Raw genomic sequence first — 27,348 nt, 5'->3', positions numbered from 1 at the left:
TGAAGACATGTCTTTCTATATAAAGAGGAATGGGAAATTGTACTTTCCAGTTTGCAGAAGGAAAAAAATTGAGGGATAGAGAAAGGGGCCTATCTGTGGTTATATAGCCAAGTTGAAAATGGAGCAAAGATCTGGGAAATTTCAAGGAACCTGTTTTAGCATAATGGTTGTTAAATAGGGATAACTGCCCCAGGTCTGCAGCCCAGAAAGGGGTTATGAAGTTTTTCCTCAAACCTGAAGAGTGCAGTCCACTGAGGCAAAACATAAAATCATTTTGGAACTTGTCTCTCTGAGATCATTCAGTCAAACTTCCTTCAACCTCTGATCTGAGTTCAGACCTTCTCTGACAGCAACCTCTGACCCACATATCTTTCTTTATTCTTTCATTTACCTAATCTCCTGACTCAGGTACTTTTGCCCCACTAATATACTTTTTTCCTGCAATCTGAGGGTGGTGGTGCCAGAGGTATGTATATTAGTGTTATAATTTTTGGCACTTGCCTTGGAACATTTAAAAAGACTACTAACCCCCCCCCACTCCCTCCCCCAAAATTCTGATTGTATTCCTCCCACTCTCACTCTTGTTTTCAGGGCTGTTCAGTGGAAGGAAAATTATTAGGAAGGAGTATATATATATTAGGACAGCTGAACTGAATTTGAGGAGAGAGATGGAATATGGGCAATTGCCTTTGAACCATTTAGAGAGAGAAGAGTGAAGGTGAAGTTGTTAGGAAAGGAAGGCTTCATGGAGGAGGAGAATCAAGTTAGACCTTAAAAGATAGGTGAGATTTGGATAGGATTAAGCCTGTTCAGGTTTCTATGCCTTTACCATCTGTCTGATTTTTCTCCAGGTGGCCCTGGCCCTGATGGTGGGACTGTACCTTCCCCTTGCTCCTGGGATGTCTACCCAGAAAAGACATCAAGAAAAGAGAGACATCGAGTGTTCCCCAGGGACACATAGGCATACCAGAAATGCATCTATCTGTTGTTTCAAATGTCATAAAGGTATAAAAAAGTGATAGTAGTGAGTTTCTTCAGAGTTGGCTGCACTTTTTTTGTAAAAATAAATTTTCGTTAGTATCTTTTGCTTATATTACATTTCCTTAACATTTTTTTCATCACCTATATATTTTTTCCTCCTCCAGTCATTCTTTTTCAGAGTAAAAAAAAAGTTCAGCAAAATTAACCAATGTATTAACATGTCTGATGCTATATGCAACAATTACTACCCCATACTTTGCAAAGAAGTGAGGAGAAATGCCTTCTTTCAGTCCCTGTCTTGGGGACCAAGTCTGGGTGGTTTTCCTAAAGGCTTCAGTGAACCTCCATACTCATGTACCATTTTCTCTGGGTCTCAATTCTTTGGCTTCTCTCCAAGACAGATCCTTACATCCTCTGGACTTGTCCTTGTTGGGATAGAGATTGTCCCCAATTCTTAGTTTACCCTATTGCTCTATCTCTCATGGCCCATCATCACTCAAAGTCTAACTTTCTATTTTACCATAGGGACTTATTTGGCGGCTGACTGTGGTGGTCCAGGACTTACACCTACATGTAAACCCTGTGAGAAAGGCACATTCACAGAGGTAGAGAACTACTTTTCAAGTTGCCTCAGCTGTTCTGTCTGCAGAAAAGGTGAGTCCTTGGAGGACAGATGGAGCCCATTAGCAGGGAACTTCCATAAATGGTGTTCTGAGATAAAGCTGGGTAGAGGGTGGCTAGCAGTGGGGTGAATACATACAAATTTGTGTAAGGGTAGGAGCTTTATCTAGATAGACACTATTTGGAGGATGTAGAATAATAAGAAAAAAAGAATAAAGGATGTAATTAATCTCTAAATAGATCATTTATCTCTTCCTAATTAGAGATGGGCCAGATAGAGAAGGAACCCTGCACATCCTCAAGCAACACAGTGTGTGGATGTAAGGAGAACCAATTTCAACAAAAATATGGACAAGGAGATATTGGATTCTTTAGATGTGTTGATTGCAACCCATGCATCAATGGCACGATACGTCAACCATGTGAGCACACAATTTCCCAAATCCTCACAATTTCCCCTGACTATAAGTTCCTCCCCTTCCTTTCTGGAATAGTTTAATTTCCCCACTAACATTTCCCTTTTTCCTTCTAGGTTAATTAACATTTCCTTTCCCCTTACTTCCTAAAGAGGTCTCTATAGATCATTTTCCAAAGGCCTTCTCTATTACCCTGCTTAGGGACAGGTCCTTCTTCTTGTCTTGAGAGTTCATCTTTATGCATTCCACTTACAGGCCAGGAGAAACAGGATGCTATGTGTGACTGCAATCAACATTTCTTTCAGCATGATCACAAATGCATCCCATGTAAAGAGTGAGTATTTCTTGTCAGTTTTGAGCATTGAGGGTGGGAAGGAAGAGAATTCTTAGGGAAGCTACTGGAAGGATTGAGGGAAAGGTTAGTGGGGATAGGAGGGTACCCACATATCCCACTGGCTCTTTGCTTCATTCTAAAGACCAGATAGCTCCCTTCCCCACTTTTTATCTTCACATCGAAGTCTTAGTACCATTTCCCAAATGCGAGAAGCAGAAATATATTGTCCAAGCTCTAAAGTTATATTTCTTTTCATCATTAAAGCTATTTTTTCCACTTTTGTCTATGCTACACTCAGAGCCCTTTACCAGGTCTCATCCTTGCTGAGGACTTTTGTTCAATCCTTTTGGTCATGACCTCATTTGAGGTTTTATTGACAAAGACACTAGAGTGGTTTCCCGTCTCCTTCTCATTTTACAGATGAGGCAAAGTTAAGTGACTTGCCCAGGGTCATACAGGGAGTAAGTGTTTGCAACTGAATTTGAACTCAGGAAGAAGAGTTTTATTGACTTCAGGCCCAGCACTCTATCCATTGTCCTAACTAGCTGCCCAGGACTATGTTTAGGAATTATCAAGTATGTGACAGGACTATATATCTTACTGAATACCACCTCCTCTCATCCTCCAATCTCACCAGCTTTCACTCAGTCCTTGAACCTGGAATATACTTTGAAAATAAGGTATTTAATAATGATCATTTAAGGCAGGGAATTAGGACACTATCTATGCTAGTGTCCAATTTATTGTAGCTGGGATAATTCCATCAGTTTTGAGGTTTGGGGACCTGTCTGTGGGGTGAACTTGATTTATTTTTCTAGACAATGTGCTTTTAGCTGCTGCAACCAGATGAACATTCTTGGCTCTTTCCTCCCCACCCTTCAAATATTTTCTTTTCAGGTATACCTTTAGGAAGGCAGCTAGATGGTGCAGTGGCTTACAGCACTGGTCTTGGAGTCAGGAGTTCTGGAGTTTGAATTGGACTTCAGACAATTATTAGCTGTGTGACCTTGGACAAATCACTTAACCCTGATTGCTTCGAATCTAGAGCCATCTCTAGCTGTCCTGATTCTTATCAGGCTACTGGACCCAGATGGTTCTGGAGGAGAAAGTGAGGCTGGTAACTTAGCACATCAGCCCCTCACTCAAATCCAAATCATGTGCTTGTCATGGCATCACCTTCCTGATGTCATGGTCATCTTTGAGAATGAAGAACAACCATTATTAAACTTTTAGGCCTAGAAGACAAAGAATCCAACCTATCTGTATTTAAATAACAATAAAAATATTTCTTTATGATAAAAAAGGTCAATTCAATTACCAAGGATAAAGTAGAATTAAAAAAAAACACAACTAAGGGCAAAAAAAGCAATCTTTTAATTTGATTCTAATTTAATTTGATTCTTTTTCTAGTCCAGCCCACTATCCACTGGTTTAAGTAAGATTTGAATAAAGCTGTACAGTTGTTTTTAAATAGTTGTCCCAATTAAAAAAAATAAAAAAAGATAAATAGTTGTCCCTTCCACACTGAAGATTAGGAGCTCAACACTTGTGTTCCCCCCCCCCCCCCCAAGAAATCTGAAATTTTCATTTCCTAGGGAATTTACAGTATTTTATTGTAAAATCTGGATTTAAGGATTTTGTCATAGGCTCTGTGTCATCTACTGGTCTTCATGTGTCTATTGTAAAAGTCCCTCCAATATTCTCATTTCTTATGCTGACTCCAGATAAATCAAAACTGCTATGGGGAAAAATTGAGATGACTATAAAATGTATTTAAAGGATGCATGAACAAAACTTTATAATAAAGTCAATTACTAAGAGCTGTCCATCATTTGGGTCCTCTTCATCTACTTTCCCTGTGATCAGGCAAACTGGGTTTCCTTGCTGTTCTTCCAGCTCAAAAATTATGTCTTCTGCTTTTGTTCTTTCACAAATGTTCTTTCCCCTTGCTGAAATGTACTCCCTCTTCACTTCTACCTTTCTCAGGTTCATTTGGGGCCTCTGCTTAGTTGTCACCTCCTTGTGAAGCCTTTTGTGATTCCCCTCAAGGTAGTAATGTTCTCCCCCTAAAACTATTCTTAAAACTCATGGTCCGATCCCTTCTTTGCTCCTTTTCCTCTTTACTCTGTATTATGCTTATCTGTGTTACTTCTCTGTCAATGAAGGCAAGCTCATCCGTGGACTCTTTTTTTCTTTGTGTCATTCATATATTGAGTGCTTAATAAGATATTTGTTGGATTCAAGCCAGTTGGCCTTACAAGACTATCTGAGCAATCTTTTACACAAAAAGCAGTTTTTCTGTTTGATAATTATATTATTTTTATTAATTAATTATATAACTATTATATAACTACCTACATTTGGGTGTCATATTGAAAAATGATTGAACAGTTATATTTTTATTTTGTTAAATATTTTCCAGTTTTTTTTTTTTTTTTTTTTTTTTTTTTTTTTTTTGCTAGGCAATGGGGTTAAGTGGCTTGCCCAAGGCCACACAGCTAGGTAATTTAAGTGTCTGAGACCAGATTTGAATCCAGGTACTCCTGACTCCAGGGCCAGTGCTCTATCCACTGTGCCACCTAGCCGCCCCTCCAGTTACATTTTAATCTGGTTCAGGCTGCACTTAGGAATGCTATGGGCTGCTGACAATGTGTCTGATAGCTCTGATCTAGTTGAGTTTCTTGATTTTTACAGAGAAGGCAACAAGTCCCAGGGAGATTTAAAATCTTACTTCTTCCTTTCATATCTAAAATTCTTTGACCCTGAGTTTTATTTCTTTGTGTTTTTCAGTAGTGTTTAATGCAGGCCAAATGCTGAATAAAATTACAATAAAAAATTCTGTATAAAAAGATATTTTAAAACCCCAAAGGCCTGATTTTTTTAAACTGAAATGTATTTGAAGCAAAATAATTAGCATTGTTTCAAAAGTCTGTTTAAAAGTTATTCATTGAAACATTCACTTCAAGCAAATTACAATATAAGTTATGACATTTGGAATGTGGAATTTGTTCTAAAAAGATGACCTTATATTTGACCCTAATAACAGCTTATGTTTTTATATTGCTTTAACTTTTTTTACCTTTTTTATTTTTATACTTTAAGTTTTGCAAAGTGATTTACATAATTTTCTAATTTGATCTTCAAAGCAATCTAGTGAGGTATTTATTACACAGGAGGAAAATAAGTCAAAGAAATGGCTGAAATGATTTCTATTAAGGAAGCAGAATTTAAATCCAAGCCTTGGTGCCTCTATCATATCACAGTGTCTCTTTTGTAAAACCGCACATACATGTACCTTCCATCCATGGTGCTGACTGACTGGTTTGTGTTTGGCCAGTATTTACCCATTTCTTTTTTCCTCTTTCAGTTGTGTGCAGGGAGAAAAGTGTCCGGTGTGCTCCTTATCAAAATCTATTCAACCAGATGATTCAGGTGAGACTTAACTAGGATATAGGATGCTCACCTACCCCATATACATAATTTTCCTTCCATCCTTCCTCTCCTTCCCTGATTCCTTTTTTTTTTCAGTTCACATATGAAGACTTTCTCTGCCCCCAGGTCCCGTGCTTATGTCCTTGGTGATCTTTTTGGGGTTTTCTTGCCTGTCCCTCATCTTCATTTTCTTCTTCTGCCATTACACCCGATGGAAGTCGAAATTATATTTAATTGGTGAGTAGAGCCTGGTCAGAATTACGGGATGGTCTGTGGGGGAACTGGTAATAAGTTCATATGTATTTAGTGTTAAGATTTACATAACTTTTCAGCCAATATCTGTGAAGCAGGTAGGGCGAGCGGGATTATTTCTATTTGACAGTTGAAGAAACTGAGGCAGGGTTAGTTACATAGCTGGAGGAAGGGTAGTGTGACCCCCTTTAACCCCTCATTTTAATGAGGAGGAAGCTTAGGACCCAGACAAGTGTCAGGGAGGGGCGCCCACCGCGGACACAGGTGACCCGGGACCCGGGGGGAGGGGAGGGAAAGGGAAGGGGGGAGTGAGGATGGTGACGTCTTCGTTTCTCCTTTTGCAGTCTGCGGGAGACAGTCTTCTCCAGGAAAGGAGGTAATAATGAGCCCAGGCGTGAGCCCCCCCCAGGGCGGTCCCAACCCCCCCACTCCCGAGCCCCTCGGGCTCTTCCACCCTCTCCTCCCCGCCCCCCATCCCCCAATTTCTCAAGGCCAGGGACCCGCCTTCGGCCCTCGGCCTCTCCCCCGCCCCTCAGGGAAAAGGGCGTGGCTCCTCAATGTCTCCGCCCCTCAGGGAAAGGGGCGTGTCTCCTCAATGACCCCGCCCCTCGGGGAAGGGGCGTGGCTCCGCTTTGACCCCGCCCCTCGCTCCTTCCAGGAAGAAAACGAGCGGCCTCTGTACGCTCCCGCTCCCAGCACTGTGCTCTCTGCCGCCTCCCACGGTCCCGTGCAGACCCCTAGGGAGAGTGAAGAGGGCACTGGCAGGCCGGCCGGGCCCAGCCTTCCGCCAGCCTCAGCGCTTCGTCTGGACAGTGAGTGCTCCGCCCGCCCCCTCGGGGCGGAAGGGACTGCGCCTGCGCAGAGGGAGGCGCCGGGGCGCGGGAGTCGGGCGGCTGGGAAGGGGGCGCTAGTGGCTCGAGGCAGGAAGACCCGCGCCCGGGTTCGGGTCGGGGGATAGGATCCGACCTCCGACACTCACCAGCTCTGTGGCCTTGGGCAAGTCCCTGAACCCCATTGCCTTCCAAAACCAAAACAAGGTAAATCTTAAAAAGTGCTATAGAAATATTGACTCTTGTCATCTTAGTTTTATGATTTGCCCAAAGTCATAAAGGCGGAGAGTAAGTCCCAGAGATGGAGTCCAAGACCAATCCAGTAAGGGTGGATGGAGATTCTAGTGCGGTCCGGGCACTGCGGCGGCAGTGAGCCAAAAGGCCAGAGCGGCCGCCTTCGAGAAGGGCACAATCCATCGTAAGGGGGCAGGAGGAGGCAACACGGGGCAAGAGAAATAGGGAAAAAAGCAAAAGTAAGCTACCCCCGGAGGTCACAGTGCAGTGGGAGAGAGGACGCCCTCGGGAGGGTTTCCGCCAAGCCGGGCTTTTCACCGCCGTGCTGCTTCCCTCCCTCCCGCAGGGCCAGACCAGCTGTACACCGTGGTGGATAACGTGCCCCCCACTCGCTGGAAGGAGTTCATCCGTCGTCTGGGGCTGCCGGAGCATGACATTGAACTCTTTGAGATGCAGAACCACCGCTACTTGCGAGAAGCCCACTACAGCATGCTGGCAGCCTGGCAGAAGAGCGTGCCCCAGCACCAGGCCACCCTGGAAGTGCTGGCCGTGGTGCTCACCGACATGGGCTTGTGGGGCTGCCTGCAGAACATCGAAGAGGCCTTGAAGCAGCGTGGCCCCTCCAGACCTCTGCCCACGTTCCCTAGGTGAGGCTGTACCAAGCACAGCTTTTCTTTTTTTTGTTTGTTCTCACGTGTCTTGGACCCTTCGTGCTTGAGGGACTCGGTCCCCAAGACTTATTTCCCTTCCTAGGAAGGGTGAAGAGGATCCCCTAGGCTGGCCGGCTGATGGACTGGCTGGTTTTGAAAACACCTGCGTCCATCCATGTCACCGGTCTTTGAGGGCCCCATTTCTGGAGGGCTCCATTGTTTATTTGGTGCTATCCGCTGTTGGTTGTGTACCAGCTTTGTGTACTCTGACTTTCTCAGCAACATAGGCACTGTGAATGTGGAAAAGGAACACTGCTAACTGGGGTGTAGTTTTACCAAACTCTGCGTTGTCTGAGTGGGGTTGGGGGATCCCTACTATATACCTGAGAATACAGCTAAAGCATGGTGGTCTTGTAACTAGAGCATTAATGGATGGAGTATGGGCATCTCAGACTACAGAGAAGTATATTTGGGTCCCCTGACTTGGTTACTCCTCTTCCATACATAGCAAACAAACAATCTTTGTAAGGATCCTTTTTTTTTTTACACTAATGTAAATCTGGTGTCATTCCTTCCTTCTCATAACACCTCACGTGATTTCCTCTTACTAAGAGGAATGGGAATCAAAAGCCAGGTGTCAAATGAGCTAGAAGACAGAAGACTGAGATCAGAACTCTTTGTAAATACTGTACACTAAAACTTTTGAAATTGAAGCTCTGGATCATTTGGCCAATGGATTACATTTCTTGTGCTGGCTTTGGCTGTGAGAAACCTGTGGCTTATACAGAAGGAGAGATCAGAGGGGGCAAGAGTTGGATCACAGAACCAAATGATTGTAATTTGGACTAGCAGATGTGAGGATGAAGACAGAACTGGAAGAGCCTGAGGTGGAGAAAAGTGGGAGTGATGCCAAGAAGCTATGGGTTTTCTAGTTTCTGTTGTGAAAGAATAAATATATTGTCCAGACTTGTGCTGCCCTCTCCTGGTTTCACTCCAACTACCACTGTTCATCTCACGTCCGGACACTCCAGTCACTATTATCTATACAGAATTTTATTTGAGCTTAGGGAGTGTTTATGATACAGAAATTTACAGTCTTGATCCCAAACTTTATGGCATAGAACAGGTGGGTGCCTGGGTCTGGCTCTTAGACAAGGCAGGTCAATGACCAATACTACTTGGATCAGATATCCTCTAGGAGAAATCTTGAGTGTCCTGGGTGAGGCTATACCTCCCTAGAAAGAGATAGAAAAAAGGGGGTAAGGGGAGTTCAAATACATGGGAAAGGGTCAAAGAGTGAACAGGGGATTAGTTAGTAGGGAAGATTCTAACTAGGGTGCCCCTCCTCCTTTTGGCCAACCTTTTCATTGGGCATTTCACCTTCCATATTACCCCTCCCCCACTACTGTTCTTTATATACCCCTTCTCAAGCCTTCACTCATACTCTCTTCCAGGCAGTACTTACGATGTGGTCATTGGGGTATCTAGTTGTATGATTTGAGACCCACGCATCCTTTGTAGTTCTACTACTGTCAGCTTCCGCGGTCGTCCATCCCTGGGTTCCCTTACTGTCTCTGAGGCTCCATCAATTCGCTGCCTGGCTAGGTCCTCCCGGATCTCCTGGAGTATTTCTTTTGCCCGTGAGGAGTAGGGATTGCGTTTGGGTACCATATACAGAAAACTTTCTTCCTCATCTTCCCCTGAGGAGTCCCAGGGGCTCTCTCCTGCAGAATCTACCTGAGATGGTGAGAGAGGTACTTGTCCCCGAAGTCTAGCTCGATGCAGAGTCTCCTTTACTACATCCCCTCCTACCAAGGACCCTTCTTCCTCCTCTTCTTTCTCAGACCAGGGTGGGGGCTCCCTCCTAGGAAGGCTGTGTCCTTTCTGGATAATATCCTCATCAGGGAGCTCAGGGGCACTCTGTCTTTGAGGGGCATGGGGATTGGAAGGCTGGAGTCTTCGAGGGATGTCTCGGAGGTCCAGAGTGGAGAGGGTCAGTCGGGGGTCCTGGCGGAGGGTAGGCCGGAGTCTGTGGTTCAGTGGGGATTGGGACCCTTGTAGGGAATCAGTTATTGTTCCATAGCCACTGTCAGAACCATCGTCCAGAGCTAGGTCTTCTCTGTCTTCCGTGACCACCAGGTGAGGGACAAGGACTGAGAACTCTGAAGATCTGCTAAGGAGAGGAATAAGACCCAGATCAAATTATGTCTCTAAAGTTTTTGCTCCAGCTAAAAGAGATCTCCCACTTCTTTTAAGAGAGAATTTCTCTAAAGAGAGACTCCTTCCGTCTCTCTGATCCCAGGACTGTGATGAGAAAGAAAGAGTACTAGTTTGGGAATGAACAGACCTGTGGGGCCTAGAACAAATCACTTTGGGTCTGTTTTCCTATCTATAGAATATGGAATTTAAGATTTCTTCTATGGAGCAATGAAATTCTAAGACTGCCTAAACACATTCATTTTGACCCTTCAGGTGTGAGAATTCATAATTTGAGTCTCTGTCATGATTACCCAGTGCTTTTCTTTTTCCCAGGCTGATTAACCCCACCAGGGCTTGTCTAATGCTTTTCAATTAATGTCTGATGTAGTTATCCTTTCTGTAGTCTAGCTAGCCTGGTCTATAAATACTGTGGATTGGATCTATTCACTCTGAATGATCCATTGTTACCTTTGTGGTCCTCCCCTTCCCAAAATTGTTGGTTGGATATTCGCATTTACCTCCTCTCCAGGTTGTGGTCCTCCACACTGCTCTGGGAGCCATTAAGAGAGGGGGTTGGGGGCCTGGTGCTGGGAGACTCTATGTCCCTATATAAGGCCAGGAGCTCTCTCTTCTGATGCACATACTCCTCTGCCTTTAATTTCTGCAGGGTAGCCTGTTCAGGTGAAAGGAGAAACAAATTCAGGACTAAACAAGGGATCTTATGAGTTTGGAGGCAGGACTACCAAAAATGCCTCCTTCTCAAGACCAAAGATAGTTTTCCTTAGTCAGATCCTCATTGAACAAAAGGCTCCCTTCTGTTTGATTAACTAGTTTGAGTGAAGACACCCTCCTTTCAGAAATCCCTCCTATGACTGAAAAGGGGTTGGGAGGGGGTGGTATGTTCTAAATACAAAAGTTGTTTTTTGTGATAGAGTACCCTTCAATCTACAAGGCTCCTGGGTGATGATTTGGGCTGCAGAGATTCACTTCCTGCCTGGGAATGCCAGAAAGAGAAATATTTTCTGGTTTTCTATCTCCTTTCTATTTTTATTCTCTTTTCCTTCTTCACCTCTCTCTCTCTCTCTCTCTCTCTCTCTCTCTCTCTCTCTCTCTCTCTCTCTCTAGGTAGACTCATTTGTCTTTTAATGATTCAACTCCCCATTCTTAAAAACAAAACAAAGCAAAAATAACAACTACCAAAAAATGACACCTATTTACTCTGAAAAAGCACTTTAGTTATTGATCTATATTTCTCCTATCTGTCATTGCTAAACTATTAGAAAGAGAAATTTGTTTCTACTTCTCTATCACCTATTTTTCAACCTCTTGCAATCTGGCTTCTCTCAATGGAAGTTAGGTGACCCAATTGAAATATTATTGGACCTAGAGTTAGGCTAACTTGAGTTCAAATTCAGTCTCAGACATTTCTTACTAGTGACTTACTAGCAAGTCACTTAACTGTTGTTCCCTTCAATTTCCTGACTGTAAAATGGGGATAATAACTTCTACCTTTAAGAGTTACTGGAAAGTCAAAAGAGGTAATATTTATAAAGTGCTATGAAAAATCTTAAACTCGATGAAAATACTAGCAATCCCCATAATAACCAGTGGCTTCTTAATTGCTTAATTGCTTAATCCAATGATCTTTCTTAGTATCATCTTCCATGGTCTTTTTTATAGTGCTGGATCCACTTGACTTTGGTAGCACTTTTCTCTTGGTCCTGCTTCTATCAAGTCAGCCATTTCTCAATCTTATTTACTGGGTCACCCCTTCCTCCATAAATGTATGTCTTGTCTTTCTTCTCTCTCTTCTCTCCTTTGCCAAACAACCTCTCCTATTGCTTTAATTGTTTCCCCTTAAGCAGATAATCCCCAAATTTTTATGTCTGGCCCCAATCACTTCCTTAACTTCTTCTAAAACTTAGAAACTAAAACTAAATGACCCTTGAAACCCCTTCCACCTTGGAATATCTCTTTATGTAGGTATTCCATAGCTCAAACTCAACATTTCCACAACAATCCACTTTCTAATAATTCCAAACTTTTTTCTTTGGGCATAAAAAATATTTGAATTATCTCTAATTCTTTTCCCTTCTTTATATTCTTTATATTCAGTCAACTTTTTTTTTTTTTGGTTTTTGCAAGGCAAATGGGGTTAAGTGGCTTGCCCAAGGCCACACAGCTAGGTAATTATTAAGTGTCTGAGACAGGATTTGAACCCAGGTACTCCTGACTCCAGGGCCGGTACTTTATCCGCTACGCCAGTTAACTTCTAAGTCCTGTTCATTCCATCTCCATAATCTCTCTCCTGGGCAGTCTCCTTCCAACTACTCATATGGCTGCTACCCTTGATAAAGTACAGAAATAGGACTTTGTAGCCATCCTTTGCCTGGGGGTCAGGGGAGTAGGTGAAAGAGAAACTAATATTACAGAATGACATGCAATGGGACTGAGAATATGGGTCAGGGCATCCTGTCCCTATGTCTCTTTGAAGATCTGAAATGGTCAGCACCTTAGCCAAAGCCCACCTAGTTAAAACCCACAAATAATCATATTGTACCATGATTCTTTAACACAATGACTATATGCTACATTAGCATTTGATACAATCCTTAAATATAATAGACTTTATTTGTTTATACATGTGTTGTATCCCACTTCTTGATTAACTTCTACATCTGTAATTTTTCATCTATCTCCAGCACCTAAGCAGAATGTCTTAAATTTTTAATAGCTGTACATTGCTTATAAATTAATGCTGCGTAAACTGAAATGTTAAACAGCTTCATTTATGTCTTCATTCCTTGCTGCTTTACCTAAACATCTCTGGTTGACTCTCTTCTTCCATTTGCCAGTACAGTATGTATCTATATTTCTGGACCCCAAATTCTGTCTTCTCTCTAAAAATAGGTATCTGTGACATATAAAAAATTCAAGCGATATAGTTTCTGGGTAATTAATCATTTTATTAATAATGCTAGCAGATTATTAATAAAAGGGTGGTCATTTGACTGTCTCTCTTAGACCAAAGACCCCTCATGGAACCAACTCCATGCTTATATGACTTTGGAAGAAGGGATGTTCCTCAGAATGGAAATCTACTCTTAATTGGTTAATGAGATAATGAATATTATAATGAGAAGTGGACCTATTCTAAAGAGATCTGCTTTATGGTTAGTTTTGGTCAAAGAAAATTATCTGTATCCATATCACTTGTCTGGGAAAAGGGAGAATTCATATTTTTCCAAGATCTTAGAAAAGCACAATGGACCAGAGTCCATCAATTCACCTAACTTTACTTTTTGAACAGATCTGAGTTCTCTCTTTCAGTATTAGCCTGCACTTCAAAGGTTGCCTAAGCATCAACTTACAGGGGCTAGTTTCCGAATGAGGAAGTAGAAAGCAGAAAAAAAAAAAACCTTGGTCCTAATTCAATAATTATTTATTAAATGCAAGAGAGAAACTATCATTTATCTGTCAGTACTTAGCCATCTCAACTGTCCTTTATCTTTTATGATCTTCCTTTGCAATCTCTGTTAACTTTGCTGCTTCTCCTCCTCAGTGTCATCCTTGAAGTCCAGGTCATCATCACTTCGTGACTGAATTAGTTCTTTAATAACTGACTTCTTTGTCACAGGTCTCTCTTCCATTCTAGTGTACCTCATATATGCAGTTGCCTGGCAAGTCTCTAATGATTTAATTGTGTCATTCTCTGTCTTGAGAATCTATAATGTGTCTTTATTTTCTACTGCTGCTTACAAGTCTAAATTCTTTCCAAACCTCTCATTACCTGTCCCCAAGCTACTTAGCCAATTATTCCTTCCCAGTGGTCCTGCCCTCCAGTTAGGCTAGTGTTCTTACTCTCTTTCATATAGTGCTTATTTTACCTTTGCTCACACTTTTTCCTGCTACCTGGGATGCTATCTTCTAATATAAATCCTACTTCAGGGACTAATTCAAATGTCAACCTCTTCCATAAAGGCAGGAGAGAATAGGATGAAATTATTTCTAAAGTTCTTTCCTATTCTAATATGGATAGCTAGATGGCACAGTGGATAGGGCTCTGAGGCTAGAATCAGGAAGACTTGTCTTTCTAGGTGTGTGCTGCTGGCCAAGTAACTTAACCCTGTTTGCCTTAGTTTTCTCATCTGTAAAATGAGCCAGAGAAGGAAATGGCAAACTACTTCAATATCTTTGCCAGAATAGGATGTGACTGAAAAATGACTGAACCATAACTGAAATTCTAGTTCTAAATCCTGTGATTCTTGGAATGATGGAAAGAACCTTGGACTTGGAGGTAGACAATATGACTATCAGAGAAGGTTGTTAGACCTGGAGACAGAAAGACCTAAATTCAAATCTGGTCTTAGGTTCTTTTTAACCATGTAAACCAGGTCACTTAACTTCTTCAGTGTCCTTATGTAAAATGAGAATAATATTCGCATCAACTTCCTCAGGTTGTTGTGCAGTTAAAATGAGATAATATCTATAAAGTGCTTTGCAAGCATAAAAGTGCTATATAAATGTTAGCTATTATTATTTTATTATTATATCACTTCTCAGCCTCATTTTCCTCATCTGTAAAATTACAGAGTTGATTGGATCATGAAAATCTCTTCTTTGTCATAAATTGATGGTTCTAGAAGCTTCTTTGATTACCTCAGTTCACACTTATCTTTCTTTTCTCTGAAATATCTGTTGTATACATCCTATGCAGTGCAGCACTTAATTGTTTGAAGTATATTGGTTCAGTCTCAGATCTACTAGATTACAGACTCTTTTTTTATTTTATTTAATTGGTGACTTTCTCTCATCCTACTTCACACATCAGTGAGCAAACCACAGCTCCCAGGAATCCCAAAGCTCCTTTTAGCCACTAATATAATCTAACCCTTTCTCCTCTGTTTCTCTCTCTGTCTCTCTTCCTCTTTTCCTGCTCTGTTTCTCAGCCCCAGTAAGTCCTATTCTATGTCTTGCACCCACTCTTTTGCAGGATGTATGCACAAAGTACCTGGGCCTCCTGTATCTTCTCTATCCAACGAGCACAATCGTTTGGATTGGGACAATAGAACACAAGGGCACTGGAGACACACTGGAACTCAGTAAGGTGGATCATCAGGAAGCTGTCTGGAGAGGGGAGAAAATTGGTAATGTAGGGAGAAAGAGGAAAGGCAACTTCCCTCTCCTGCTCCTTCCCTCCCCCTTCATAGAGCCAACAGGACTTTGGGAAGAGGAAGAAGGAGGGATTGAGGTAAAATGAGGAGGATTGGGGGGCAAGGGTGAGGGTAGGGATGACATACTAGGGTCTCGAAGGACCTGGCATACAAGCTTCTCCAGCATGAGGGGTGGGCGGATGACCTTAGCCTTGTCTGCTTTGCGCTGGGGTTTGGTCACCAGAATCACATCAGAGAATAGGAACAGGTACACGTCCAACTAGGGGCAGGTAGGAAGAGAAACAGTGATAACCTTGATATAGGATGATGGGAGAGATGAAAGGTTGAGGAAACTGTGGGTGAGAGTATACAGATGCATAAGATGGATGGCAAACAGAGCTCAGAGGACCATAGGGGACATTTAGAGCTGGAAGGGACCTTGGGCTAATCTAATCCACACATTTTGCAGATGAAGAAACAGGGCAATTGAGATCCAGAAATTATAAGCCCAAAGTTCACAACTTGTTAGTAGCAGAGTTAGGAAGGAAATAAAACCCAAGTCTCATGACTGAGGTCCAAAGCACATGGGCACATAATGCTAAACTCAGGAACGTAGATATGAATGCACATAGAAAAGGTCCTTTGAAGAGTCCCTGGGCCCTCTCTATATCACTTTATAGCTTTCCTTCTACCCCTTTTTCCATGCCCCAAACCTCTCCATCCTTCTTGCCCTCTCCTTATTCTTACCATCTCTTTCAAAGTATATCCTTTATTTGTTGTCTCTCCCTAACCCCCCAGTGCCTGCTCTCTTCCTCACCTTCCCCTCTCGTCCCTCCTTCATTCGAACAGGACCCTCTAGTAGCAGCTGCCGGGTGTGTTGGTGGTCGACTCCGAGTATGGGAGAGGTCAGATCTAGGTTTGAGAAGGGACGCAGGTTCTAGGAGGGACAAGGAAATGGTATTGGTGGAAAAAAGTATTATGACCCCAAACTCTAATGAGAAAAATATCTATCCTCTTTCTATCTTCTCTCCCCATCATTTATGCTTAATCTGGTACAATTTCATGATTCTCATTTCCTAATGCTGCCTTCCCCTTTTCCCTTCCCTTCCTCCTATCGCCTTGATGCAATCTCCTTCCCCTACCCTAATTTTCTTCCCTTCCTCCCAATTCTCTTTCTAGTTACCTTTCTTACCTTCTCTACCTCCTCAGTGGATGCTTCCAGTACATCATAGGGCCCAATTCGTTGGGCAGCAGCAGCCAAACTCTCGTGCTCCTCCCCCTGACGCACTTGGCTATTGATGTGGTGTAAGAAAGCCTCCACAGAAGAGATCTAAATCCAGCAAGAAGATTGTCATGGTTTAACCAGTCCTGGCTCTGCCAATCCTCTCTCAAAGAATGACCAGAGACCCAGAGTCATTTAGCATGAGAATCAAGAGACATCATGCAATTATAGTCTGTTAGAGTTAGACTAACCACCTCATTTTCTAGTTGGAGAAACAGATTTTTTTTTTCAGGAGTTCCCAGAGAGCCTTTAACCCCCCTGAAAAGGTTAGATCCTTTGTTTCCCCATACCATGCTACTGAGAACATCCTGGGTCTGGGGCTCAGGGGTCTTTTTGAGTACAGCCTGGAGCAGCAGAGGGTATTTTGTGATTCGTTGATGGGGTTTGATGAGCAGGTCACTGAGTTGCTGACGTCCAGACCTTTTGTGTTTCTCACACCACTGGGGTTCAGAGAGAGAGAGAGAGAGAGAGAGAGAGAGAGAGAGAGAGAGAAGGATCAGCAAGCACCATGGACGGAAGCAATGAGAACTATTTAAAAATGATTTCCATCAAGTGCTTGAGGTTCCAAAATACTTTCATCTTTTCCTCCTTAAGATTAATAGAGCTTAGAGAGGAGGGATATCTCTTTAATATCTGTCTCATCCCCAAACAGCCAATAAAAGTCCTTGACATTAAGCAAACACTCTCCTCACCCCTCTTTTACCCCACCTGCCCCAGCTTTATTCATGAACTAACTCACCTGCACATAAGTCTGGAAGAGAGGGTTGTTTTCCTGCTGTTCCCGAGCAAAAGCCATGGTTTTCTTCACATGAAGACAGTACTGTATATATGACTGGAACCGTTGACTAAACTTGGGGTGGTGGTGGAAAAAATAAAAATGATTAAATAGAAACTTCAGACATTGTCCATGGAGACTGGTGGATGGGAATGGTAGTGGCAGTGGTGGTGATAGAATTAGCATTTGTTCCTCAAACAGACCCTTAGTCACAGCTTGTGCTAAGTCCATCTTCTAGTATCCCAATTCATGTTGAAGCTCTTGAACAAGCTTTTGCAAAAAAGAGTTATAGGGATACTTTTTGGGTTATTCCCCTTATTGCCACACTAGATGAAGTTAGCATTCCACTTTTCTCCTTTCTATTCTTTTCAGCTCTGGTCCCTGGTCACTTTCTGATCCTATGTCCATTCTACATCAATAATGAAATGGAAATTTTTAGCAAATGGGGAGAGAAGGAGAGGTTCCCATTTCCCTATTAAAATCTCCTCAGGGGAAGCCCAGGAGGTATCTCCTCTTGGGTAGAAGACTTGTGGTTTCTGGAAAGGACTGTTATGAGCCTATGATTTTCCCCATGGCTGTTATACCACCACTCAAGTAGAATGTGCAGAACCTGTTCTGGCAAAAACTGTGACTTAGCATATTTGTCTCTGGGACTTTTTTCCCTTGAAATGGCTTCTCCTCTCATCAAAGCAATGATGTGAGGTGCTTGTCTCCTTTGGTCATTTATTCTTGTTCTCTGCAGGTATCAAAGAATTTTCCCAAGATATTAAAATATAATTAAGAGGTTTTCTTGATAGGGGCTTAAAGTAGGATGCTTTTTAGGAATATTGTCATTTTACTATGGGGCACCTAAGACCTCTCAATCCTTTTAAAATCTGAAGAAATGAAGCTAGAAGGGTAGAACAACAGTGGGGCTGATTGTTTAAAATCCTGCCTCATGCCTCTTCAAATCATAGTGTAGTTTAAATCATAAAGTCTCCAACCACCTGAAAATCTGATTCATGCATGGTTCAAGATGGAAAACTAACATGATGGTTCAACAAACATCTGCCTGAACTGAATGTACCCTCTCCTCCCATTCTCACTCATTGCTTACTGTCAGGAAACCATCTTGCAGGCTGAGAGGGTCCAGAGGCTGGCCTGAGATTCGGGTCTTCTTCAGGAAAGGCCCCAGCACCTCCTCCCAGAAACTCTGATGGGCACGGATTAGGTTGGGTACATTTCCAAACAAAAACTCAACTCGAACCTTGAAAAAAGTTATGGCTATATATCAGGACCCTGTTTTCAGCATCTCCCTCCTCCTAAGCATACAGTAATTGAATAGCATTGATGATCTGTGGGTCCTGAGGAAAACAGGTAGTAAGTAGGATGAAAATCAGACAATATGTCTGAAAAATGGACAGTTCTGCTTTTTTTTTTTTTTAAATTCGTGTTTTCTCAGCCTAGGGTTGGCAGGGGTAAGAAAGAAACTAAAAGGAATTTTGGCTGCAGATAGAGACTGAGAGTTTTCTACACTAGGGGAGATAGAGGATAGAAAGATCTAAGAAAGACAAGTAGGGAAGAACTCTGGGAAGAGGGGGTTAGGTGAGGAACTTAATGTGCCTCTTCTATGAGGTTGGGGGGGGGACCATTTTCACTACTAGAATTCAGTGTTTTAGACTGTGCCAGGACATGACCAGACCTTCAACCCCAGATGGCCTTACATTGGAGTGCCATACTCACTTCTGTCAGAAGCCCCACTCTTTGTAGATTCAGCAAACCGGCTGCCAGGAGCTAGGTATGAAAAAATGGAGACTAGGAGACACAGACTTCTGAAGCATAAATCACCACATTTCCCATTACTAACTCTGATGCCCTCACCCCTTGGCTTATCAATCTGAGGTCAGGGGATATAAACCCAATATAGATATTTTCCACAACTCTCATTTTTACTTGTCTTCCTCCCTTCTCCCCTCTTCCTCCCTTGCAGCTGGAGGTGGGGGAGTGGGGGTGTTGAGGAAAGGTAGAGGATGCCAAGTTGGTGAGTTGGATGGAGAAGGGCTGTGGGAAGACTTACATCAGTCATGATCTTCAGCTTTCGAATATAGGACAGTTCAGTGGTCAGTAGCTCCCAGAGTGCTTCCTGTTGATGACAGAGCTCCCGGCTCATCTCCTGGGGATGGATACGGTCAAGGTACTGGCTCAGTAGGAGGGTGGAAGATATGGAAGTGGGGTTGGGGTGGGGCGGATTTCCCAACCAGGATCTTGCTTCTTTTCCTGTGTGTGTGTGTGTGTGTGTGTGTGTGTGTGTGTGTGTGTGTGTGTGTATGTGTTAGTATGCAGGTGTTTGTGTCCCCAGCCTCATCCTTACCATATGTCCTGGTACCAGTTCTTTCCATGACTTCTCGATTGTTAAGCTGCTGTCCCCACCCTCCCCAATTTCCCAGTATCTCCGTTCCTCAGGGGGTAGGCGGGGCATCCCGAACATACTGAATGTATGCAACCTCATCTCCAGCTGTCGGGCCTTGGCCACCTCCTGGGTAATAAAGAAGTGAAGGTCAGGACTAGAGCCCAAAGGCAGAGTACCTAAACTGATCAGTGAAAGGCCTTAGGGTAGAGCCATTGACCCCGGAGAGAGGAGGGGCAAATTCTAAGATTCAAAGTGGGGTAGTGAGAATATGAACAATCCCCTATTTTTCAGAAGAAGAGAGATCCCAAAATATCTAGGGACTCCCTTCCTTCCTTCCTTCCTTCCTTCCTTCCTTCCTTCCTTCCTTCCTTCCTTCCTTCCTTCCTTCCTTCCTTCCTTTCTTTCTTTCTTTTTCTTTCTTTCTTTGTTTCTTTCTCCTTTTACCTTATAGAATCAAGGTGGCAGAGCTGTCAAGGGCATTGGATCTCATGTCATCTAACAGAAGAGGAACCTGAGACCCATTGAGATGAAGTGATTTCCTCAGGGAAACTAAGATTCAAAATCACAGCTATAATTAGAACTCATGTCTTCTGATTGCCTGTCCAGGAGTTTTTTTTAAATTTTATTCATAAGGCAATGGGGTTAAATGACAGCTAGGCAGTCATTAAGGGTCTGAGTTATAATTTGAACTCAGGTCCTCCTGACTCCAGGGCCAGTGCTCTAACTACTGTGCCACCTAGCTGCCCCAATCCAGGAGTTCTTTTTCATTTTCCACCAGGTCATCAGTTTTTTTCTTTAGAGGCATCTTTAGTCCCTCCTTCACAAGGCTATTGTGTGGATGTAATGAAATAATATATGTGATATGGTTAAATTATGAGAGAATATATTAAAATATAGTATTATTTTTAATACCATTCTCATAATTGGGGTTAATTAGTAAATATGTACAGTTTATGGTTCCCTTTTTTTTCAAATTTTCCCAATACCCTCAAAAGTCTGCAGTAGGAAATTTGTATAAGTTTCTGAATTTGAAATTCAGCTTCAGATACAATAATTACCTAGCTGTGTGATCTCAGGCAAGTCACTTAACCCCAATGCCTTGCAAAAAAGTTCCTGATGCAAATTGCAATCCATCTATCTATGGTGAATTTGAAGCCAGAGGACATGGGTTCAAGCTCATTCTTTATCACTTATTACTGTTTAATCTTAAAAACTACTTGACCTCACCTTGGCTTTGATTCCTTTTTCTGTAGAAAGGAGAGGTTCTATTAGACAACCTCTGCAATCCATTCCAAAAGTCTATGGTCCTTTACTTAGTAGACAGATTATAGGGAATTGCTTAAGATTCATGAAGGTTAAGTGTACCCAACTACATAGCAAGAAAGTGTCAAAGATGAGATTTGCACATGAATGACTACCCAGACTAGTATATATATTCATAATAAAATGGCTTGACCTACATAATCTTTTTTTAAATTTTTCTTTCTTTCCTCCTCCCTCCCTTCCTCCCTCCCTTCCTTCCTTCTTCCCTCCCTCCCTCCCTCCTCTTTCTTTCTCTCTCTCTTTCTCTCCCTTCTCTCTCTTTCTTCCTTTCTCCCCCCCTCTCCCCCTTTCTCCCCCCTCTCCCTTTCTCCCCCCCCTCTCCCCTCCCCTCCCCTCCCCTCCCCTCCCCTCCCCTCCCCTTCCCTTCCCTCCCCTTCCCTTCCCTTCCCTTCCCTTCCCTTCCCTTCCCTTCCCTTCCCTTCCCTTCCCTTCCCTTCCCTTCCCTTCCCTTCCCTTCCCTTCCCTTCCCTTCCCTTCCCTTCCCTTCCCTTCCCTTCCCTTTCCTTCTTTCCCCCATCATAGGTTTGCTAGGGCAGTAAGGAGGGGGAATGCAGCAAAGGACCCTTTACCTTGATTTTGGGGGAGTTTAAAGGGCTAGACCCAAAATATCCACCATATTTTTTCTCAGGTTCTGGGTCTTTCAGTCTCAGTGGTGACAAACCTCTGGACTGCCCAGAATTCTTGGTGAAGGAGACAAGGTCCTGTAGTAGGTGGTGGGAAGAATCCTAATACAGAGAACAAAAGGGAATAAGAAAATGGCATTTCTGGGCATGTTCATCAAGGGGCAATAAGGATTCTTCTGTGACAAGATTTTGCTCCTGGGCACACCCTCTCCTGCCCCTCTACTAAGGCTCTGTTTCCCTAAACCACTTCCCCCCTCAAACAAGTTTGGTGTGGTGGCCCCTCCCAGCCTTGAGTCACAGAGGGTGCTGCCAGAGAGGCTTGGCTGAGCAAGGGCAAGTTGGCCTGGCAATCAGAGCAGGCCCTGGGGCAGAAATTGCTGCCTCCTCTAGAAACACAAGCACATACACGTACACATGCAGGTACTGGTATAATTCACACAGTCTTCACATAGGTGGGCTCATGCGTTCAGGTGATATCATTTCACATGTACAGTTTCATCATTGTGTTCCCTACAACCTAGCGATTGCAGAACGATAATGCATTCATACAACTTGGCCTGCTCATTCCATACCTCTCTTTGCTCCTAGATGTTCTTACCTAACCTTTCTGTTGATATAGATTCACACTTCCCATGCACATCACCCTTTATGTGTATGCTCACACATGCATGTTCATGTGCAGAGGCTATTTATGGTCTATGTTCTACCTTGACTGGGAAGGGACTGCCCTTCCCTGGGCAGGTCCAGTCACATTCCTCTTGCCTCTATGTGGCCTGAATCATATCTCCTCTCCTCCACCCCTTCCCTAGGCCATGTGCACGCACAACCCTTCTCTTTCCCTCAGTTTGAGCCCTCAAGAGATGCCCTGGAGCCTTCACTCTCTTACTTTCTAGGAAGCTGGAGTCTGGGGAGACTTGATATAGTGGAAAACAGTGAGGAGGGGCATAAGGAGAGGCCTGGATTAAAATCTGACCTCTTATACTGTGTCTATGAACAAATCACTAGAACCATTTAAATCTTAAGTTTCTGCATCAGTAAACTGGGGATAATATTATCAACTATCTCACAGGCTGGTAGTGAGGTTCAAATATGGAAACAAGTATAAATATCTCCTTGACAACAAAAGAGAAGCAAGGAGAGTAGGAGTGAAGGGAAGTTGGTGAAAGAAGGTGAGGAGGGTGGGTAAAAAGAAGAATGGGGAAATGAGAGTGAAAGAAAGGGCAGGGAGGGGAAGGAGGACGAAGGAGGAGAAGAGGAACAGAGAAGGGAATGGAGGAAGAGAAGGAGGGTAGAGGAAAGGTCAGGAGAAAGGATAAGAAGCTAGGACTGAGGAAGAATAAGAAACCTAAACAATACCTGTCCTATATCCCCATCATCATCCTAGTCCACTCAGGGAACTAGATTTACCTTCCTTTAGGAAAAGCAGGGAAAATTACCTAGATTTATAAAACCCAAGTGTGCAGAAGTCTACATTTTTATCTTATTTGATCCTCACAACAACCCTGTGAGGTAGGTGTTATTATGTATTTTCATTTTACAAATGAAGAATTTGAGACTACATTTAAAAGATGGAAAATAAAGATGGGAAGGGCACTCTGGGAACAGTTTACACCTGTCCAGTACAGGAAGGAACCGAATAAAATAGCTAAAAAACTTCCTTTGATTAGGTTATTCTATGTTCTCACCTGTCAATCCCCCAGGAAGATGGAAAGGGGGCAAGAGAGAAGGGGAGAAAAGGGAAGAACCAAATTGAGAAGTCAGGGTTCTCACCTGTTGAGCAGTCCTTGGAAGGTACAAGTTCTTGGGGTTTCTTTGATTTGGGTCCTTGCGGCGTCTTCCCCCATAGGTTTCAATTCGAGAAGCCACCAATCCCTGGACCATGTGGTCCTCATCTGGGTTACTGAGCCCCTTCATTTCCTGTGCTCTTGGTCATCTCTGAGGTAGCATGGTTGAGAAGGGAGGGTTCACCTGAGGCTGCAACAGAAGGGAGAGAAAGGTCAGTCTCATAACAGATTTTGGTGTGGGAGATGTGTGTGGGTATGTGAAAGTTGTGAGACATAACACCGAGACAGAGAAATTGAAAGAGACAAAGGTAGTCAGAGACTGAGAAAAAGAGCGAGCCAAGGGGGCCAAGGTCCAAAGTAAAGTTTTTTTCTTGGGTAAGATTGGAATGCGTTTGACAGGTCATGGAAGGGATGGGCATAATCATAGCTGACCAGCTAATATGCATGAGGGGGTGTTGTTGACACTGGTGAATAGAGGACATTTAGGTATGTCTGTGTGGGCAGGTCATGTATATATAGAAAAGTCCTTCTTTGGGGGGGTGGAGGAGGATGAAAAGAATACAGGCATGCGTATCTAATACATACATACAAACATGTATATTTGCATACACATATAAAAAATAAAACAAAGGCATAGGGGAAAGTCCTGTTCTAATTTAGGAGGAACACCTTGCCTCAATGGGAAGCTGTCTCCTAGTTTTCTACCCATTTGACCCCATCCTCTATAGGACATTTGTCCTTTGATCCTATACCCTTGCCCCTTATAGTTTTGGGCAAAAACCACAATGAAACTAATACTATGAGGTGCCTGAACACTCTGGTTCTGCCCTTGAGTTTAGAAAGCTAGATAGCAGTACTCAGGGGAAAGGACCCAGAAAAGGAAGAGAAGCAGGAGCATCAAAGAACCCTGGGAGGGATGGGGATGAGGAGTGAGACCCATGCAAAGAAGCTGGAAGGTGAGGGTCCCGGGGGTGGGGTGGGGGGGATGGTGATGTGGAAGTTTCAGTTCTCTTTAAGAGTGTGCCCTATTCCATCCAGGACCCTTGAAGAAAGACCTGCTCTCCGGGATTCACTGGGTCTGAACTCTGATTATTTTCTGTCTTTGTTTCTCTCTCTCTTCTTCTCCTCTGTCCCCCTCCACTGACAGAACAGGGCTTTGTAAACTCTTTCTGTGTGTATCCTGGGGCCCCTTTGCCATTCTGATAATGACTATGGACTCTTCACAATAATGTTTCTTAAATGCATATATATATATATATATATATATATATATATATATATAAACATATATGTACACACAAAGAAAACTGACATTTTATTGAAACAAAAATGGTGATATTTTCCCCCACCTAACTTAATGGAGCCCTTGAAATCCATCTATGGATGCCTTGGAGGTCCATTGGATTCCAAGTTAAGAACCTCTGTGCTAGAGGATTCCCATGTGTCAGAGGTGGCCTGGTGGGATTAGGAGACCATGGAGCAGAGAACTGAATCCTGACTATTTCTGCCTCCTCTTCCCTCTTCCCTCAAATCTGCAAACCTTTTTCCATCTGCTTTGTGACCTCTTGGGTGCTTTCTATTGTGGGGATCCCCAAGCCCCCAAATTGTCTCCCCTCTCTTATCCTCACTCCCCATCTCCGTCTTGTTTTTTACTCTTCCCGAGTCTTTCGACTCTCCTCCTTTCTCCTGAACCTGAACCTTTCTGTTCTGTGTTCTCTGAATTCTGTGCCTCCGTGACTTCTCAGGCCTGTCTAGCCTCATCATGCCCACTTCCCCCTGTGCCTTCCTGTCTTTCCTAGAGCTGTCACCTGCTCCTTCGGTCCTGGGCACCACCTCCCCCCTTCATCTTTGTGCCCTCAGGGCCTTGGCCTCCAGGCTCTCTCATTCACCACCACCACCACTGCTCCTGGTGCCCACACCTGCCCCTGCCCCCTCCCTCACTGCCACTCCCCCTCTTCCATCCCACCTCCGCTAACCTGTTCCCCCAGGTGTCCCAGCTCCTCTTGCCCCTCCAGGCGTTTCCTCCGATCCACACGGGTCCCTAGAGAAGGCAGTGGAGCCAGTCCAGATTGCTGGTCCGGCAGGCGCCGGGACAGAGCGGACCTGCTGGTTCCAGGAGCAGAGTTAGTGTCAGGCGGGGAAAGACCAGGAAGGAGGAAAGGGCGGGGCCAGGCTACTGTACCGCCCAACCTTCTCAGGACTGGGACAGTGTATGCACTCTGTGGGAGGATTCCCTCAGTTTCCACCCTACAATTTACTCCTTGTTCTCCCTACTTTCCCATCAAAATATTGTAATGAAGAGTTGGACACTCCTCCTCTTGTCACTCCTTCTTTTAGGTACGGTAAAATTAATTACTTAAGGACTATGGATCTCTCTCTTCCTTCTTCACGATCCATAAAATACATTCCCAGAGATTCCCAGATAGGAACCATATGAAAGAGAATTGCAATGGTTAACTACTGCCGGGATAATTGCTTCACTATCACCATAACTACTATTTCTATTACTACTACTAATTAAAAAAAATCAGTAGAGCTGTTAAAGCCATGGGACTCATACAAAGATAAATAACTAGAGGTGATCATGGGAAATGGGAATGTGGTTAGAGGAACAAGCATATAGGCTAGACTTTTTTCTTTAATCAAACACACACACACACACACACACACACACACACACACACAAACATATATAAAACTCGAGGGGCGGCTAGGTGGCACAGTGGATAAAGCACCGGCCCTGGAGTCAGGAGTACCTGGGTTCAAATCCGGTCTCAGACACTTAATAATTACCTAGCTGTGTGGCCTTGGGCAAGCCACTTAACCCCATGTGCTTTGCAAAACCCCCAAAAAAACAACGATAAAAAATCTTGAGAGTGGTTCCTAATCTTTAAATTTTCATTGCATACTCTCAAAAAGATTTCACTTTAGGGGGTGGGATCTATATTCAAAATTAGCTTATGTTTGGGTCAATAAAATAATTTCCATTTGGACTTTAGGTTTTCCTAAATGGTGGTGCCCTACAGATGTGTGTAGTCCTTGGCAGTGTGAAAAGTATCATAATAAATAGCATAATAAATGTATAACAGGGTCCTCTCTAGCCAAGGAAATAAAGCCATGACAACAGGACATCACTCTGGTTGAACTCAATATTGGGAAGGGCAAAATACCTCCCTTATGTGGTCCTCTCAATTTCTCCCATTTGCCACAACTCTGAGGCACATCTATTAAATAGAAAAGGAATACATAGGAGGATGGGACCTGGATCTCCCTTGTCCTTAACCTCTGAAGAGTTAACAGTTGGACTGTTACAGAGAGTCCAAAGTGTGACCCTTATCTCTGAGGGAGTTCTCAGTATACCTCCTCCACCCTGTCACTAGAAAAAGGGCAATTTGATCAGACAGTGTTTCTGAACTCTGCCCCTGGAGATGGAACCTTATAGGGCTTTCTGCCAGGCTATGACTTCCCTCCCCCATCTCCAAGAGACCGGGACCAGGCTTAGGTCAGATAGACAATATTTTCAGATCTCAGCCATATGAGAGGAGCATCTTACTCCACTTACAAAGATCATACCCATCATAAAGGATCATTTGTTGCTTAGGGTATTCCTCCTTTATCTTGTCTGCTTCTTCCCAAATTCTGCTCAAGATAATCCTCCAAGAAATTTTCTCTGATTGCTCTCACTGGTTTGTATTGGTCTTTCCACTCAGTATTCACAGATTTAGTAACCCCTGCCCTCCTAACCCTTACTGCATGCATTTCCTTGGTACTCACAGGACCCCTTGTAGCAGTCATGGTGAGGAGGGAAGGTTGATCCTTCTAGACTGTACAGTGGATCCCAAGTGATGATTATATTTCAGTCACTTTGTGAAAGGCAGCAAAGAATAGTGGATAGAGAACAGGAAATCATGGGGACCTGGAATTTATACTTACTTGCTGTGTTACCCTTGTCAAATTGCTTTAACCTAAGCCTCGGTTTTTCCATAAATACAGGAATAAAAATTCCTATAGTGACTGCCTCAAAGGGTCATTGGGAGGCTTAAATGAGTGGTGTATACAAAGCAGTTTGC

The 27,348-nt window shown here is 43.4% G+C and overlaps 2 protein-coding genes across 7 annotated transcripts in view; one reads left to right on the top strand and one right to left on the bottom strand.

Moving 5' to 3' along the window:
• Positions 1-10,936, top strand: part of TNFRSF1A (TNF receptor superfamily member 1A) — an 18,313-nt gene extending 7,377 nt beyond the window's left edge. For 2 of the 3 annotated variants that reach the window (XM_074194433.1, XM_074194435.1), the window contains exons 2-10: positions 852-1,005; positions 1,507-1,635; positions 1,866-2,024; positions 2,274-2,352; positions 5,720-5,784; positions 5,911-6,021; positions 6,381-6,412; positions 6,695-6,848; positions 7,447-10,936. In XM_074194433.1, coding sequence (XP_074050534.1) covers positions 852-1,005; positions 1,507-1,635; positions 1,866-2,024; positions 2,274-2,352; positions 5,720-5,784; positions 5,911-6,021; positions 6,381-6,412; positions 6,695-6,848; positions 7,447-7,751 — 1,188 coding nt within the window. In that variant the 3' untranslated portion in view covers positions 7,752-10,936. The remainder of the gene's footprint in view (positions 1-851; positions 1,006-1,506; positions 1,636-1,865; positions 2,025-2,273; positions 2,353-5,719; positions 5,785-5,910; positions 6,022-6,380; positions 6,413-6,694; positions 6,849-7,446) is intronic. The other variant, XM_074194434.1, reaches the window with a different exon arrangement.
• Positions 8,117-27,348, bottom strand: PLEKHG6 (pleckstrin homology and RhoGEF domain containing G6). Of its 4 annotated transcripts, none has more exons than XM_074194428.1 (16): positions 25,255-27,348; positions 23,265-23,468; positions 21,441-21,596; positions 19,510-19,674; positions 19,216-19,335; positions 18,882-18,932; positions 18,256-18,405; positions 17,124-17,234; positions 16,675-16,824; positions 16,295-16,432; positions 15,920-16,039; positions 15,250-15,382; positions 14,961-15,076; positions 10,468-10,622; positions 9,216-9,923; positions 8,117-8,985 (listed from the first exon to the last, which is right to left on the bottom strand). In XM_074194428.1, exons 2-16 carry the CDS (start codon positions 23,406-23,408, stop codon positions 8,976-8,978), a joined length of 2,427 nt encoding a protein of 808 aa, XP_074050529.1. In that variant the 5' UTR covers positions 23,409-23,468; positions 25,255-27,348; the 3' UTR covers positions 8,117-8,975. The 4 variants fall into 4 exon arrangements, with proteins under 4 accessions (XP_074050529.1, XP_074050531.1, XP_074050532.1 ...); XM_074194430.1 differs by having other exon boundaries at positions 9,216-9,920; XM_074194431.1 differs by having other exon boundaries at positions 19,216-19,311; positions 25,255-27,347.

This window comes from Macrotis lagotis, chromosome 7 (assembly GCF_037893015.1).
Source record: "Macrotis lagotis isolate mMagLag1 chromosome 7, bilby.v1.9.chrom.fasta, whole genome shotgun sequence".
Classification (NCBI taxonomy): Eukaryota; Metazoa; Chordata; class Mammalia; order Peramelemorphia; family Peramelidae; genus Macrotis; species Macrotis lagotis.
The sequence above is the reverse complement of the archived record's forward strand: the minus strand, read 5'-3'. Positions and strand labels throughout refer to the sequence as shown.